Raw genomic sequence first — 17832 nt, forward strand, 5'->3', positions numbered from 1 at the left:
CCACCTCTGACAGAGAACAGTGCCCAGCAAGACAGCTGCTGTTCGCTCAATGAGTAACTGCACATCTGAAGTGATGACACACAATAAATAATTTGCTAATTTGGGAATGGACAGGTGAAGGTGGGTGGGATAGCCCCAAGAAAGGGCATTTATAGACAAGAGGGACCAACCCGAGCCCCTGTAGGTCAGTTTGTGGCAGATGCTCTGGGGCATCATCTTTCAAGTGAACCTGTTTCCCACATACTTGGGCCAGGACAGGCATGAGGAAAGTCCCCTCCCCAGAACTGCTAAAAGCAAATGAACTCCTATTCGGTATTTATGAAAACTTCCTGGCTTTTTCTTCCTGAATTGAAATGCAAATTTTATCAAGGAACTGACATGAGAACGGTTTTATTTAAATCACTGACACTTGTGCAGTACTCAATATCAGGACTTTGAAATGCTTTAGACAAAAAGTTTCCCTTTAAACAGATTAAAAAACCGAATCTTAGTTGGCAGAAGCTAGTGCTTGTATCACACAGCTAACGGGAGGTAGAATCCTAAAATCTGCTTCCAAGTGCCACCTGTACCTGACAACGCCAGGCAAAGTGTTTACTTTTGTGTTGCACAAGTGTAAGAACCATAAAATCTAGATTAACTTTATAACAATAATTTAAAAGGTAGAAAAGGGTCCCATATTACAGAAATTTTTAAATTGACTATTTTACCATTCATATTAATACAATAAATGAAGAAAACTGACAGTAGAACAGGCCAGTGGTCAGCCAACACACAACACAATGTGTTAACAAACGTGGCCAAAGGATCGGTGTGTGTCATGCATTACCTTCCACGTAACATCTTTTTTGGAGGGGGAGGGAACATAAAGGCAGATTGATTCAAACTAGCCCTATTAAATATATCTATTAAGTTCATACTTTCTTCTGAAATTAATATTTGAGTGGAACACGTATTAATTATTCACATAACACTAGCTTTCTACTGAAGTTTAAGAATCCAGTAGATGATGTTCACATTTAGGCAAATCCTAGGAGCAATTGCACTGAACAATATTCACTCCATCAATCATGAACTGCAAAATAATACTGGGTAACTATTTCAAAGTATGAACTACAGGGCTTCCCTGGTGGCGCAGTGGTTGAGAGTTCGCCTGCCGAGGCAGGGGACACGGGTTCGTGCCCCGGTCCGGGAAGATCCCACATGCCGCGGAGCGGCTGGGCCCGTGAGCCATGGCCGCTGGGCCTGCGCGTCCAGAGCCTGTGCTCCGCAACGGGGGAGGCCACAGCAGTGAGAGGCCCGCGTACCGCAAAGAAAGAAAGGAAAAGAGAGGAAAAAAAAAAAAAAAAGTATGAACTACAGATATGATATAAAAAAAAAAATAGCAGAACAACTTTCTAACTTAAAAGTAAAGTACAAATGGTTAAGTCAACAGTACCTACTTACACACAAATTAAACAAAATCAGAATAAACACTCAACTTTTAGGAGAGGCAATTTCAGTCCTGGTTTTACCACTTAATAGGAGAAAGATCTTACGTGGGTCCTTTCATTCAAGGATAATTTGAAAACCAATTTACAAAGTTAATATCTTGGATCCCAGCTAGGAAAACTCTTCAAGGATCTTTCATACTAACTTGAAGTTGGGGGACATACAATTTGAGAAATTAAATGATATCACCCCTCATGCACACCCAGGTTGCCCACAGTGAGTCCGGATCACACTTCAGTTCCTAATGACCTAAGTTAAGAGTCTCCTTTCTCCACATCTCTTATCCCGCGATACTCAACATGGGCTACAGAACACAAAACCAACCTGTGTTCTATGTGGCACCACCTGGCTGATACTGATACCTAAGTGTACACAGGATTGAGTTCAAAAGCTCTTCAATTCATCAAAGAAAAGAAAGAATAAAAACGACACCCTTAGTTTACACAGGCTTAACCTACTTTGATCACCTAGTAAATCTTGAATTGGCTGTTAGTGGTAAACAGAAAACTTTTGTATTTGGTGTAGAAACCAACAAATATAGGTTAAATCAAGCCTTCACCCTGACAGTACAAACTATGTTTATTTGTGTGTAAAGTGCCAGTTTTATATACAAATCATAAGTAAACTTTAAAATCTGCTTTAAAATCTGAAGCAGTGAGTCTGATGTCTTCCTACTGCCTTGTGGTAGTAACTGTCTAATCCTGCTGGATCAAACTCACTTGACTCCCCACACTTTGAGGCCAAGGAAGGTGCTGTTAAGAGCCAGGGTGAAGTCGTGTACAGCCAGCCTGCTTGCAAACGCCAAACATGGACAAGATCTTTCGTAAGAATCCGAGTAGCTTCTGTCTACGCTTTCAATCTAGGTGACCCCACTAGCATTAACAGGATTGATTTTGAGGTAGCTACACAGTTTTAAACATGCCATTAATGAACTTTATGGGCGATTTATGGTGTAGCTGGTTAATACAGTTCAAGTAGCTGATTTTCTTCTCTTTTGATGAGAAGGAAAAGAAGAAAAATCAGCAAACTAAGAGCACATCTTCAGTTCACTTAGAAGTCAGCATCCAAGGTAAAGGAATTCTCTGTCGGACTGGACATCACTCCCATCCTCTGATACTCGCCTACTCTCTTCTCAAAGAAGTTAGTCTTCCCTTCCAGTGAAATATTCTCCATAAAGTCAAATGGATTTTCTACTCTGAAAACCTGAAAAGGTTCACAGCAAAACATAAATACGGAACACCAGTTTCAGAAAGAACCAGAGGGCTGCCCACAATACTTTACCTTGCTAAAACCCAGCTCCAGCATAAGTCTGTCTGCCACGAATTCGATGTACTGCTTCATCAAAGTGCAATTCATTCCAATGAGCTTCACTGGCAGGGCCTCCGTGAGGAACTCCTAGGGACCAGAACACAGCTTCTCAATAAAACAGAAGCATCAAGAGGTCTTTTAGCAAGCACGAGGCCTCCACGCGCCACCCACCTGTTCTATCCTAACTGCATTGACGATTATATCTTTGACTCTCTGCTCCGAAGGTTTGTGTAGCAGGTGTTTGAACATCAGGCAGGCAAAGTCACAGTGTAAACCCTAGAAGAAAAGGTTTAAGGTCACTATCAAACCAGCAGACTTCTAGCATCAACGTGGAATAGGAAACTGCTTTATGCTGGTCTGTATTCTCCTTATACATCTTGCGTGGCCAGACTAAGAGCATTTTAACTGTGGAAGGGAAGATGACTCAGCTGCTGTGTCACCTAGGCAGGCTCGGTCCCACCCAGGGGCCTTAGGGCTGCCCCCTAGAGGACAGCAGGCCAGGTCTGGTCCTCGCTGCTCTGTGTGGTGGCAAAGGACTGGGCAGAACTTGCACTCAGAGCATTCTTTCTACAGCCCTGAGCTCTACTGTCGCCACTATTCCCAGCAGGAAAGGCAAAACTCTGACTAGGCTAGTTAGTTTTTAGATTTAAAACCTAATGCCTGGGAAATCGGGAATGCAATTTCGAGTGAATCAAGTCTGCAAGTCTTAGTGCATTAAATCCCAGGGCTGGGCTTCCCTGGTGGTGCAGTGGTTAAGAATCCACCTGCCAACGCAGGGGACACAGGCTCGAGCCCTGGTCTGGGAAGATCCCACACGCCGCAGAGCAGCTAAGCCCGTGTGCCACAACTACTGAGCCTGCGCTCTAGAGCCCGGGAGCCACACTACTTAAGCCCGCGCGCCTAGAGCCCGTGCTCCGCAACAAGAGAAGCCACCACAGTGAGAAGCCCGCGCACCGCAACGAAGAGTAGCCCCCGCTCGCCGCAACTAGAGAAAGCCTGCGCGCAGCAATGAAGACCCAATGCAGCCAAAAATAAATAAATTAAAAAAAAAAAAATCCCATTGCTGGTGGGACTTAACACTGGAACATCTGGGCACCTTCACTTTTCCTTCTGCACTTTAATCCAAGTGCATTCAAAGACATATACTGGATCAGAATAGATTCACTGAGATGCTCACCAACTAACTTTGAAGTACAATAGGATCACACAGAAGACCAGGTAGAAATAATAAAACTTCCCTTAAAAAAAATCCCATCACCTATAGAGCAATACCTATGTATATTGAGAATATGAGTAAAATAATTTCAGCAAATTATCTGAAGTATTTCTTTCTCTGCCAAGTATGTATATGGTTGAAGCCACTTGTTAAATGTGCATTTAAGGCAATCTGACATCTGGGGTTCCCTCCAGTGAACACAGGGTTGTAGGTGTTTGGGGTGCAGGTCAGCCTGTCATCTGAACTAGACTCACCTCGTCTCTGCTAATAAGTTCATTGGAAAATGTGAGGCCGGGCATCAGTCCTCGTTTTTTGAGCCAGAATATCGATGCAAAAGAACCAGAAAAGAAGATTCCTTCCACTGCGGCAAAGGCTACGACACGTTCTCCTAGAGTTAACGCCAAAATATTTCTAGTGAGTATCTGTTTGTGTTCATAGGAACAAACCAGTAACATCACTTAGAAAACGAAGCTCAGGGGTAAGTAGGGCCAAGGTATCCTTACCATACGTAGCCTCTTTGTCCCCAATCCAGCACAAGGCCCAATCTGCCTTCTTCTTTACACAAGGCATTGTCTCAATGGCGTTGAAGAGAAATTCCCTGTAGGCACACAGAGCATCAGCAATTCCAGCAGAGACCTCCTATCCTAGGCTTCTGGGTAAGAGCATTGGGACCAAGGCCAATTTGGGATTCAAACGGAAATGTTTTCTTTTTACTTGTTTGCTTTTTCCTCCAGTGTTTTCAAAAATCTCAACATTCATTTGGTTTATGTTAATACAAATTTAGGCATCCATTCATTCACACTGAGCCCCAAGATCTACTAACATGAAAACTCAGTCTATTACACCAAGAGCATTTACTGGCTTAATTATTTCAAGTCCAGGTCATGACAAGGTTCACAGGCCCTATCTTTAACTTTGAAGAACTATAAAATCTTAACTGCTAGGACTGTTTAAGCTATGCTGACCATTATCTCCCTAAATAGATGCCCACACTCTTATCATTGTGCTAATTATTTGGGCCACAAATGCGACAAGTATATAATAAAGCAATTAAAGCCAATAAACTAAACAACCTGAGATTGCTTCCAGCTATAATTCTATGCTACAATGTTGATCCCAGGTCAGAAAAGCAAATCGATTGGCCCTACACTTACCTGGTCTTATTACTCTCTTCCTCCCCGTTCCCACCTTGGGAGTCTACAGATTCCCCAGTCCAGCCTCGTCCTTCCCAGATGACCTTATTTTCTGAAGCCAAAGTCATCAGGCCATTGGGTTCCTTTCATTCTCTTTCCATGTCAACCTGGATCTCGCCTCTCCCTGGCTTTCAAAACTCAACCACCAGGCCGTCCTGATCCTACCTGTTCCGGTAATGTATCCCAATCATGCCCCTACTTTTACTTCCTTTGTTCATTTCTGTCTACAAACATATTCAAATCTTTTTACCCCCAATGAATCTCCTCAATCCTGCTAGGCTTGCAAGTCACTACTCATTTTCCCTCTTCACTTTCTTCCAAGTCATCTACAAGAGGCTACTCTTCAGCTTCACCACTTCTGTTCTACACAGGCTCTTGTCCGGAAGCTGACCTTAGTATCTAGACTACTCAAACACCCATTTCTAACTCTCCCCTCCTTTCCGGTCAATCTTGAAAATGTGAAATAGGCCCGAGGCTACCTATATTTCTCTATTATCCTCCAATATAAACTATCATTTCAGGCAAACAGCTGTGTGCCTAAATTAATCTCATGGTTCACAGCTGCCTCTGTACTATCATGTAATTCTTCTACTTATACTCCTAGGTCTTATTTTCTATATTATGTTACAGCCCCTTACGAGGCAAGTTTTATGTTTTACTTTGCATCCTCCACCCTTTCCACCCTGCCCCAGGCTCAAGTTGTGGGTTAACAGATTTGCCAGACGTGAAAACTATCAGACCTAGGTTTTAGGGCATCAGACACAGCCTCTAGGGATGTTTTTTCAGAAGGCATTAGGTTGGACGATCAGCAGTATATTTCCACCTCTAGAAAATGGAGTAACCTCATAACTTTGTTTTTAAGTGACTGGCTAGTAAAGTGAATTCAGGCCTTTTCTTCAGAGCAGACAGGACCATGGGTGCTAGGAATTTCTTTGACTTGGTCATTTTAGAGTCATTCTTCTATCCCTGTACGATCTCAAAAAGTAACAATTGGTAATCCTAAATATGTTGGCATATCACCACCCAAATACTCACCTTTCTTTGGAATCTTTAATGTAAGTGTCAATGAGGAGACTATACATTTCAGAATGTATGTTTTCCATGGCAATTTGGAAGCCATAGAAACAACGGGCTTCCGTAATCTGAACTTCTTGGCTAAACCGCTCCACCTAGTGGTAAAACACAAAGGTCAGTTTAAGGAAAATCTACCAGCAGCAACTCAGTCAATGAACACTGGTTGCGTCACACTTCCTCTTTTGTATCATCATAAGGTAGAAATAGCAATTCATTCTTTTTAATTCATTGCAAGGAGGATGCACTCAACAAGACATATATGCAACCAAATTATTAAAACAGCAAAGCCACAAAAAGGAGAGCAAATAGATAGCTACCAGGGTTGTAGATCTATTACTACCACTTAACATTGTCTTTGAGCTTCTCTACAGTTGGGGGAAAAAATACCATAAGGAAGAAATAACTGCAAAGTATATTATAGAACAGGAAATGCCATGGAATATAAATACTAGCTTACAGATATATACACATTCAGTGTGGAAAAATTTAAAAGATGAAAAAAGAAAATTATTAGTTCTCTTAAGTCTTGAAATGCATAAAAGTAGACTTTATTTTTGCAAACTCACCAAGTTTTCATTTACTATGCCATCACTTGCTGCAAAGAAAGCCAGAACATGCGAAATGAAATATCTCTCCTCAGGCTTCAGGGCTTCCCAGTGCTGAATGTCCTTGGAAAGGTCCACCTGGAGTACAGAAGTTCACAAGGGGTTCAAACGTGCAGGACCTCACACATATGCGTAATTCTTCAACTTTAAGTCTACTAGTATCGCTTGATTAATATACCCCTCACGCACTTTGCCAGTGAGAACATCTAATACTCTCCCTCTGTGGGCAAGCATTCCAAGAGGAACACGAGGAAAGCAAAGCACATTTCAAACAAGTTATAACCGGCACTGCAGGGGTCTTCCTCTAGAGTTAGGGGCAATGCTTCCAACTGCCTTTTAAGTCTCCTAGTTCCTGAATCCGATTACCTCCTCAGCTGTCCAAAAGGAAGCCTCAGCTTTCTTATACATCTGCCAAATATCATGGTATTCGATAGGAAAGATGACAAAGCGGCGGGGGTTTTCTTTCAGAAGTGGTTCATCCTCCACACTGGGGGCAGATAGCTTAGGGTTCTGCTGGGGGAGAAAGGATGGAAAATGTTAAGTATAGGGCGAACCACGAAACTGTCTTTTTTTTTTAAGCAAAGTATGTCCAATTATCGGGAATTTCATGCGGTTTAATGTATGTCGCTTGTCACACATGGGTTCTGTACATAACAGAGCAGGACTATAGTAGAGACATAATAGGAAAATGTCCAGATGTGTAAAGTAGTAAATGATCGGGAAGAGACTTTGGCGGGAAAGGAGCGCGGGCCCGGGAGGGGGTAGGGTTTGAGAGGAGACAATGAGGCTTTGGCGCCAAGAGCAGGCTCCTCCTGCACCGCCTTCCTGCAGCGCCCCCTCGCCGGGCGCCCCCAGCCCGCCTACTCACTGGCTCGGCGGGCTCCTGGAAGATCCTCCTCGCGGTCTTGCTGGCCAGCACGCGGGTCCCGCTGAGGGACGGGGGCTGCAGGGAGACGCGTGGTGAGAAGCCTGCCCGCGTCCTTCAGGACCCCGCCGCCCTGCCCCGCCCCTCGCCCCTGCGCGCTCACAGTGTTCTCCTTGTCCGCCAGGCTGAGCCCCTTCATGGGCGAGAGCTGGAGGGGATGCTGCTGCTGCGGGTCAGCGATGGTGGCGAGAGGGACACGGACGGAGAGCATGGCTGCGCACGACTCGTCAAGATGGGGCTGCGCGCAGGTACTGGAAGACCCTGCACAGCGGCGCCGGAAATTTAAAGCATCCCTCACAGGCGTGCGCCGTGGGCGTGGCCGTTTCCCATTGGATGGATGCCGGCCGCTGGCCACGCCTCCCGTAGCAGATTCCGGAGCCGCGCGCGGACGCCGGTCGCCCCTGGTCTCCTGGGAGCCTCGGGACCTACCCCTCCCGGGCCTCTGTGGGCCGCAGGCTGGGCTGGGGGCGCCACCGCCCATATCCCTGAGAGCCCCATAGGACAAAGTCTGCAGGCCCTGCGCGCTCCGGTGGCCCTGGCGCGCGCGGGCACTCGCTCGTACCGGAAAGGTTTGGGATTGAATGAAGCAACGCGATTGGAGCCCGCCCGCCGGAGAGCGGGAGAGGATTCCCCACCCCGCCGAGCCCCACCTCTCTGAAAACGTCTCTTGAACCCGTTTCGCGGTTCCGGGTAAATGGTTTTGCAAATGAGGTTGGTGCAAATGCCAGTACAAAGCCCCTGGCTGCGAGGGAACGTGGCTGCGGCGATTTAGATACGTGTAGGTGGGCGGGAGTGCCAGCAGGGTCCCTGAGGTCGGGCAAGTGTGTGGGGTGGTCGGTGGTGACCGTACTGTCCAAACGGTTAGGGGCGCGGGCTGCTGAGTCACTAGGACACGTCATCTGACAAAGATTTGGTGCCCTCGTCGGTAAATTGGGCCTCGTAGCCATACCTGACCTGTGGGATTACTAATAAAATGAAAGGGTTAAATGAGATAATTCACGTAAAATGCTAAGTCCTTTGCAAACTTTCAAGTTAATAACAGAGAGAGGGCCTTTGGTGCAGTTTCCCCCTGAAATCGTGTCTGCTGTCGGACCCCTGTCCTCTATGTCGACATTGTTTTAAAAATTGCAAACTGGGCAAATGTCGACATTGTTTTAAAAATTGCAAACTGAGCAAAAATTCCTGAGAAAAAGTTCAGAGAATGATTGAAGAACTAGGAATTCATTTACTGCTTATTGGGTATCAAAGAGCCTAAAGGGGGGGGTTGAAAACCTCCATTCGGATGAGGGTGGAGACATGAACTTAGTAACAGTTCTCATTTTACTTCGTACGCGGTCTTTCAGATTTGCCAGAGATTTCTGCTCTGCATCTGGCAAAACGCCAAAAATGATTGAAGAGAAAGAAGTGTTAAGATCCAGGAAAAAAAAAGATTAATCAGGAAAAGCTCCAACAGCTGTACACAGTCAGGGCTGTCTCTGAGTGAGACTGGACTTTTTACAATGTCTTTTCTATATAATACTTTAAAGAGGTGGGGGGTAGAGAAGATACCCTCCCCACAGAGGTCTATTTCTCTTAAAGTACTGTGTTTAAAGTATTCTCTAGCCTCAGAAGAAAGATCAATGACCATCACATCTCTTAGACAAAGCAACAACTAAAACTTTGGTCTGTCATTTGTTTTAAAGCAACTCGCAGACATTGTCAATTTCCCCGTCAGCATGCACCTCCAGAAAATGGATACTTTTATTGAAGACGTGATAATGGCTTTATCAGCCATAAAACTAACAAAACTATCAGTGATTCCTTGGTATCCGCTAATACCTAATTAACATCCAGTTTCGGGTAATCAGTATCCGACGTACCCCTTTTGGTTGCTGTCCCAGGCACCATGTACTTTTCAGCTCCTGCTATACTCTGTATGTACAGGAACTGTAAAGTATAACTCGAGCTAGCCAGAAGCTATTACTTCATTTTCGGTTGAACTGCCACGAGGCGGGGGGGGGGGGGGGAAGCCACCATCCTCCCCCTTACCGCCTCCCACCTCTGAGTCATTCGGGCATGTCCCGTCCTCCCCCTATATCGGGTTTTTACTGCTCTCACTTCACAAAGGAAGAAGCAGGGGCAGAAGTCTACGTGGTTCTGCCGAGCGGTCACGCCGGGAGGAGACAGCCGGGTCGGGGTTCTGGTCTGCAGTTCCCCCTCTCTTTGCCTGGGTACCGGAGACGCAAAGGGCCCGGGCGGACCAGGCGGACCAGTCCGGGGGAGGGAGGACCCTCCCCGGAGCGGCCTAGCGCCAAGCCCTGGGATCCACCTGCGATCTTCTCCTTTTCCCTTCGGTGCGCGTTTTGACAGCTACTCCACTACTGGTCCGCGAGACAGAGACTCCGCCCCCAACTTCAGAGAGGCTGCGCTCTTCCAAGGCTGTGGGATCCTACGCCGAGCCACCGCAAGCTCCGCCCCCGCTTCCGCAGCCCGCGCTCCGGCCGCCACGCCCCCAGCAGTTGCAGTTTTACCGTCTCGCGAGGGGGTGTGCGGTGGCCTCTACGGGGCCCCTCACCCCACACCAGGCGGCGTCACTGAGGCCCGGGGAGCCCAAGTGATTTTTCCCAAAGCCACTCATCCCTCTATATACCTGACACCGTGCTGGGGACTGTCACAATAATACTAATGATAACTCCGCAGCCACTGGACAACTGGTCCACTGGACCAGGTGATTTACACTTTTAATCCAGACGACAGTGTGAAGTAGGTGTTTTTAGCTCTGTTCTTTAGATGAGACTAAGGCCTGAGAAGCCAGGAGGGTGCCCACGGTCACACAGCTCCTTACATTGCGCAGGAACTTTTCTCTCCCAACGTTTTATTAAGAATATTTTCAACATACAGAAAAATGGAAAGAAGTCTGCAGTGTTCACCCACCACCTAGGATTCAACGATTGTTTCCCTTCTGCCATATTTGCTTTATCCCTCTTTACGGGTGTGTGAGGCTTTTGTTTTTTCTGGATCTTTTTTTTTTTAAATAAATTTATTTGATTTATTTATTTTTTATTTTTGGTTGCGTTGGGTCTTCGTTGCTTCATGTGGGCTTCTCATTGCCGTGGCTTCTCTTGTTGCAGAGCACGGGCTCTAGATCGCGGGCTCAGTAGTTCTGACGCATGGGCTCGGTTGCTCCGTGGCATGTGGGATCTTCCCGGACCAGGGCTCGAACTCATGTCGCCTGCATTGGCAGGCGAATTCTTAACCACTGCACCACCAGGGAAGCCCTTTTCTGGATCATTTGAACCTGGGTTGTAGATATGACACTTCACCCCGAGATATTGCAATGTATTGCACAAGTAGCTCCTAAAAATAAGGACATTCTCTAACATAACCACAGTACCATATTCAGACCTAAGAAAACTAACATTATTTCTCTAATATCACTTAATATCTCATCCATAATCAAATCTCCCCTGTCATTTCAAATATGTCTTTTAATTTGGTTTGTTCATTTTTGATGCAGGATCCTATTAAACGCATGTATTACATTTGGTTATTGTGCCTTTTTAGTCTCTTATTTTTTTAATACAGTTCTTGAATTTATCACAGTTTTTATTTGCCTTGGGGCATTCTTTTTTTTGGCTGCGTTGGGTCTTCGTTGCTGTGCCGGCTTTCTCTAGTTACAGCGAGCGGAGGCTACTCTTCATTGTGGTGCTCCGGCTTCTCATCGCGGTGGCTTCTCTTGCTGCGGAGCACAGGATCTAGGCGCTTGGGCTTCAGTAGTTGTAGCTCGCAGGCTCAGTAGTTGTGGCTTGCGCGCTCTAGAGCACAGCCTCAGTAGTTGTGGTGCGCGGGCTTAGTTGCTCTGCGGCATGTGGGATCTTCCCGGACCAGGGATCAAACCCATGTCCCCTGCATTGGCAGGCGGATTCTTAACCACTGCGCCACCAGGGAAGTCCCTTTTTAGTCTCTTTTAATTCAAACAACTACTCCATTTTTTTCCCCCATGAGGTTGACTTTTCAAAGTTCAGGCCAGTTTTCTTGTAGTATGTCCCACATTCTACATTTGCCTAATGTGTCTTCACAGTGTCACTTAATTTGTTCTGTTAATCCCTGTTTTTACTGTAAACCGAAAGATCTAAAGGCTTTATTAGATTTAGCTTATCTTTTTTTTGTACATAAGCTAAAAACTACCATTTGAACCATTTTGAAGCACGCAGTTCAGTCGTATTAAGCACATATACAGCCTTATGCAACCATCACCACCATCCGTCTCCAGAACTTTTTATCATCCCATTAAACAGTAGCTCCCCGTTCCTCCCTCCCATCAACCTCTTGTAAAAACCATTCTACTTTCTGTCTATGTGAATCTGAGTACCTCGTACAAGTGCGATCTTACATTATTTGTCCTTTTGTGTCTGACTTTTTTCACATAGCATAATGTCTTCAGCATTCATCCATGTTGTAGCTTGTGTCAGAATTTCATTCCTTTTTAAGGCTGGATAATATTCCACTGTGTGGATATCCCACAGTTTGTTTATGAGATTTCCTTTCTGCAATCCGTCAGCCCCTTCCCTCCATGGAGTTCTTTTGTTTCCCAACTACTAGGAAGCAAGGTCAACCCTCCTCTGAACTGACCTACTCCCTGTGTGACTCCAGAGCACCTCCTTCTTCTTTCTGAACTTGACATTCCACTTTCAGACCTTCAGGATGCTCAGAGTTCTCCGTTAAGGAAAAAGGGTGCAGGTTGTAGACACAGGCTGCCTGTGTGTGCATCCCAGCTTACCCACTGGCTAATTTCCCCAGTTGTAAAACAGGCATAATAACAGCATCTAGAACCTACTTCATAGGGTGGATGTGAGGATTAAATTGAGTTATTACGTGTAAAATACTCATGAAAGTTCCTGGAACATCGAAAGCAACAGGTAAATATTAGTTGCCATTATCATAATTTGTCCAACCAGCCCTCTGTAACACGTATGCAGGCCATCTCCAGTTTTTCACTATTATAAACAATGCTGCGGGAATTCCATGGCGGTCCAATGGTTAGGGCTCCACGCTCTTACTGCCAACGGCTGGGGTTCAATCCCCAGTTGGGGAACTAAGATCCCACAAGCCGCACGGTGCAGCCAAACAGACAAACCAAAAACAGTGCTGCAATGAACATCTTTGTGTTTCCTAGAAGTAGAGTTACTGGGTCCAAAGGTGTAAACATTTAGAACTTGGATAGGTGCCATCAAGTTGCGTGTTAGAACGCTGGCCAGTCTCCACTGTCACTGGCTGTCTAGGAGGGGCCCTTTCTCTGTATCCTGTGGCCGTTAATCTTTATGGTTGGAAGCTCACACTTCCTTGCCTTAACCTGAAGGTACTTGATTATTAGTGAGATTGAATATGGACATATGGACATTTATATTTCTTCTCTGAATTTCCTGCTATTTATCTATGTATTGATTGAGCTATTTATTTTTATAGTCATTTTTAAGAGCTCTATACGTTTTGGTTGGTACCTCTTTTTCTATTATATATGTTGCAGTTATGTTTCCTGGTTTCTCATTTGTGTCTTTTTTCTCTCTCTTTTTTTTTTTAGATTATAACTTTTTATTTTGAAAGAGTTTAAGACACACAAGAAGTTGCAAAATTAGTACAGAGAGTTCCGGTGAACCTTTCACCCAGGTTCCCTTCGTAACTTACACAACCGTGTGCATTGTTTAAATCAGGAAGCTGACATTCATTCAAATCTATTAATTATCAACCTTATTTGGATTTCACCAGTTCCTACCCATACTCGTGCGTGCGTGCGTGCGTGCGTGCGTGTGTGTGTATACACATGGTTCTTGGAAATACTATCACATATGTAGATTTGAGTTCATCACCAGAAGGAAACTCCCTGTGCTAGTCCTTAACACTTATACCCTCCCACGACCCTGACTCCTGGGAACCACCCGCCTGGTCTCCATTCCCACAATTTTGTCATTTAGAGAATATCATATAAATGGAATCCCGGTGTGTACCCTTTGAGATTGGCTTTTTTCACTCAACACAGTTCCCTTAAGATGACCCAGGTTGCTGAGTGGATCAGTAGTTGTTCCTTTTCATTGCCGAGTGGCGTCCATGGTATGGATGTGCCACCTGGTGCAGGACATCTGGGTCTTCTCCAGATTTTGGCTAGGACGGATCAAGCTGTTAGGAATGTTTGTATACAGGTTTTGGTGTGAACATTCGTTTTTATTTCTCTAGGAAAAATACGCCAGGGTGTCATTGCTGCATCGTGTGGCGAGGGGATATTTAACTTTACAAGAAACTGAAACTGTCTGGCAGAGTGGTTGTACCATTTGCATCCTCACCAGCGATGAACGAGAGCGCCAATCGCTCCCCTTCCTCGCGAACACCTGGTATTATCAGTGTTTTATTATTTTAGCCGTTCTAATAGGCGTTTAGCATTATCTTATCAGAGCTTTATTTTTTATTTTCCTTATGGCTAATGATATTGAACATCTTTTCATGTGCATTTATTTTCAGTCCTTGTCTCCTTCTCATGGTTGATTTCTAATTCAGGGGTTCTCGTCTAGGGGTGATTTGAACCCGCAGGGGACATCAGCAATGTCTGGGGACATTTTTGGTTCTTTTCTTCCTGTTGAGTTTAGAGAGGTGTTTTTTTTTTTTTTTCTATGCTTGTCCTTTGTTGGATATATGGTTTGCAAATATTTTCTCCCGGTCTTTGGCTTGTTCATGTATCGTTTAATATCATTTATGGTGTCTATTACCATTCAGAAATTTACAAATTTTACTGTGGTAGAACTGTTAAAGTTTTCCTTTTCGAAAGGTTTCTGGTTTTGCTGTCCTGCTCAAACACCATACAAAGATACATTTTCTCATATAACATTGATAGCTTATTTTTTATACTTGAATCTCTGATTTGCTGAATAAGGTTGAGACCAAGCTCTACTTTTTTTCTTTAATTGATAGCTAATTGTTCCAGTCTCCTTATCGAATAATCCATTTATCCTTTCTATTCTAATTTTAAATATATCTTTATCCTTTAGAGTACAATACTAAATTTCCATATGTACATGGTCTATATCTGGATTCTCAGTTATGTTTCACTGATCTATCACAGCGCTGCTCCATATTCTTCTCTTTTTTTGATTAATTTATTTATTTTTGGCTGCATTGGGTCTTCGTTGCTGCGCGCGGGCTTCCACTAGTTGCGGGAGGCGGGGGCTACTCTTCATTGTGGTGCGCGGGCTTCTCATTGAGGTGGCTTCTCTTGTTGCAGAGCAGGGGCTCTAGGAGTGTGGGCTTCAGTAGTTGTGCCATGCGGGCTGAGTAGTTGTGGCTCGTGGGCTCTAGAGCGCAGGCTCAGTAGTTGTGGTGCACGGGCTTAGTTGCTCCACGGCATGTGGGATCTTCCTGGACCAGGGCTCGAACCCGTGTCCCCTGCATTGGCAGGCGGATTCTAAACCACTGCGCCAACCAGGGAAGACCCTGTCTAGGTGAATCTTACAATTTATTTGTCAAGTTCCAAATTAAAACCACTAATGGAATTTAAAAATTGTAATTGCATTGATTTTATAGATTATTTGGGGGAAGATAATATCTTAGTGCGTCTTCCTGTTCATAAACATAGTATACTCCTTCATTAAGGTTTTGTTCAATGACCACCAGTAGAGTTTTATAATATTCTTCTTGTAGGTTTTGCATATTTCTTGTAGGGTTTAATTCTCCGTATCTTTATAGCTTAGTTCATGGTCCTTCTTTCTGTCCTGAGGCCATTACAACCTGACTCCCACTTAGAGCTGTTGCAGTAGCTGGTCTCAGGGCCTGAGATGCCCTTCTCGCAGCCTCTTTCATGGCTGACTCACTCTTCTCATTCAGATATCAGCCTCCTGTCACCTGCTCGGTCACGCTGTAACACACCACCCTATTTCAATGTTTTACACAGTACTTGTCAGTCTCTGAATTTTTTCCTTTTAAAATGTAAGCTCACGAGAGCCAGGACCCAGTGAGCTGTGTTTACTGCTGCATCCCCAGCGTGGGATCCCAGTATGTTCTTGATAAGTATTCATTGAATGAATGACAGGAGAGTGAATCAAGTGAGTCTATGATCTGGGCTTCATTTCACTCTCTTTACCCAGCAGTATCTGTTGATGTTTGACACACATTTTTACAATAAATTTTAATATTTCCCTAGATCACAGAGAGTTTTTATAAGTTGAATTTAATCAAAAACTCTTTTGACATCTGCCAATAAAATGGTATGACTTTTCTCCGTAAATTTATTGATGCAGTTGCTTCATTGCATCCTGGAATGATATTAATGATAATAGCCAACTCATACACAGCATTTACTATACACCAGGACTGTCCTAAGCACTTTAAAAAATATATTTATTTATTTATTTTGGCCGCACCTGTTCTTAGTTGCGGCATGCGGACTCCTTAGTTGCAGCATGTGGACTCTTAGTTGTGGCATGTGAGATCTAGTTCCCCGACCAGGGATCGAACCTGGGCTTCCTGCATTGGGAGCTCGGATTCTTGCCCACTGGACCACCAGGGAAGCCACCTAAGCACTTTCTGCATTTACTTATTTTAACTCATAACAACCCCATGAAGTAGGTACATCATCATCCCTCTTTTACATATGAAGAAAGTGAAACAGACGGATTGAGTAACTGACCCAAAATCAAGCTGGTGAAGCCAGGTTTGAACCTCCATGTCTTATTCCTGAATCTGTGCTTTTAACTACAAAGTTAGTCTGTATCTGTCATGGTCTTTTATTCTTTTATTACTCTACTAGAGCCAGTAGGATTATTTAGATTATTGCATAAATAAAATTTATTTATTGCATAAATAAAATTGTTAGTTTTTTATTATGTTCTCTATTCTCACGTAGTCTGGAATCCAAGTAGTTTCATTAGAATAAAATAAGAATTTTAACATATTTTCTTTGCTCTGATATAGTTTAAATGATCTGTCTTTTGTAAGTTTGATAGAATTTGCCTGTAAAAACTATCAAGGATTATCACCTTTTTTTGGGCAGAGGGAGCTAAATATTTGACAACTTTCTCACTTCCTTCTATGGGGTGAATAGATTCAGTGTTTCTATCTGCACCTCAGTTAGGGGTCAGTTGAGAATAACAGAAACTACTATAGCCAATTTAAGCAGGATTTACTAGGGGGAATTAGTGCTTATAAAATTATTGGAAGGGCTAGAGGGGTGGGCGCCAGGGGCAACTCCCAGAACACTATAGAACTCCCCACGGGAGCTTCCACCAGTGCCTTGGTCAGCAGACTGGTATCAGGAAGCCAGTGCCCAATTGCAGGGTTCCGGTCCACACTACTTGCCACCAGCTGGATGCGCTATGCCCTTCCTCTTGACACCCATGTAGCTATAAACTGCTATCTTTTACCTTGAACTTTGTATTTGGGAATAATTTTAGATTTACGGAAAAATTGCAAAGATGTTACAGAAAGTTCCCGTATTGACATCTATTTAGCTTCCCCTAATATTAACATCTTACGTTTGTTAAAACTAAAAGCTTAATGTTGGCACCAAACTAGTAACTACAGACTTTATTCAGATTCCATTAGATTTCTCACTAATGTCCTTTCTCTGTTCCAGGATCCAATCCAGGCTCCCCCACTGCATTTAGCAATTTTTAAAAATGAAATCATTAATGTCCTTGCGCATTCTTTTGAGTATCCTTTGGGCAAATCCCACAGGTTTTAATAGGTAGTGATCTCATTTTTGCACTTTTCTAAATAGTCTGAATTTTTGGTTTTGATTTCCACCTTGATCTGAGTTACATAGCACGTCAAAAATGTTAATAATCCATGTTGGTTTGATTTCAGTTTGGGCTATCTTTTAATTTCCACTCTCTGTTTTTATTGCAGTGTGATCAGAAAATGTGGCACATTTTTCTCTCTCATTAAAAAAATGTTAAGTATGGAGAATAATCTAATTTTTAATTTTTTGAGCAATTGCCATATTGTTTTCCACATTGGCTGCATCATTTTACATTCCCACCAAGAGTGCACAAGGGTTCCAGT

The 17832-nt window shown here is 44.0% G+C and overlaps 1 protein-coding gene across 1 annotated transcript; it reads right to left on the reverse strand.

The window, feature by feature from the left end:
* Positions 1-1425: 1425 nt before the first annotated feature.
* RRM2 (ribonucleotide reductase regulatory subunit M2) lies at positions 1426-8046 on the reverse strand. The gene is made up of 10 exons (XM_029231359.1): positions 7913-8046; positions 7753-7827; positions 7251-7394; positions 6846-6962; positions 6241-6374; positions 4516-4610; positions 4267-4400; positions 2968-3072; positions 2770-2883; positions 1426-2691 (listed from the first exon to the last, which is right to left on the reverse strand). The coding sequence occupies exons 1-10, from the start codon at positions 8018-8020 to the stop codon at positions 2539-2541; spliced, it is 1179 nt and encodes a 392-aa protein (XP_029087192.1). The 5' UTR covers positions 8021-8046; the 3' UTR covers positions 1426-2538.
* Positions 8047-17832: the final 9786 nt, after the last annotated feature.

Source organism: Monodon monoceros, unplaced genomic scaffold (genome assembly GCF_005190385.1).
Source record: "Monodon monoceros isolate NGI ecotype Baffin Bay Population unplaced genomic scaffold, NGI_Narwhal_1 Super_Scaffold_19, whole genome shotgun sequence".
In the NCBI taxonomy this organism is placed as follows: Eukaryota; Metazoa; Chordata; class Mammalia; order Artiodactyla; family Monodontidae; genus Monodon; species Monodon monoceros.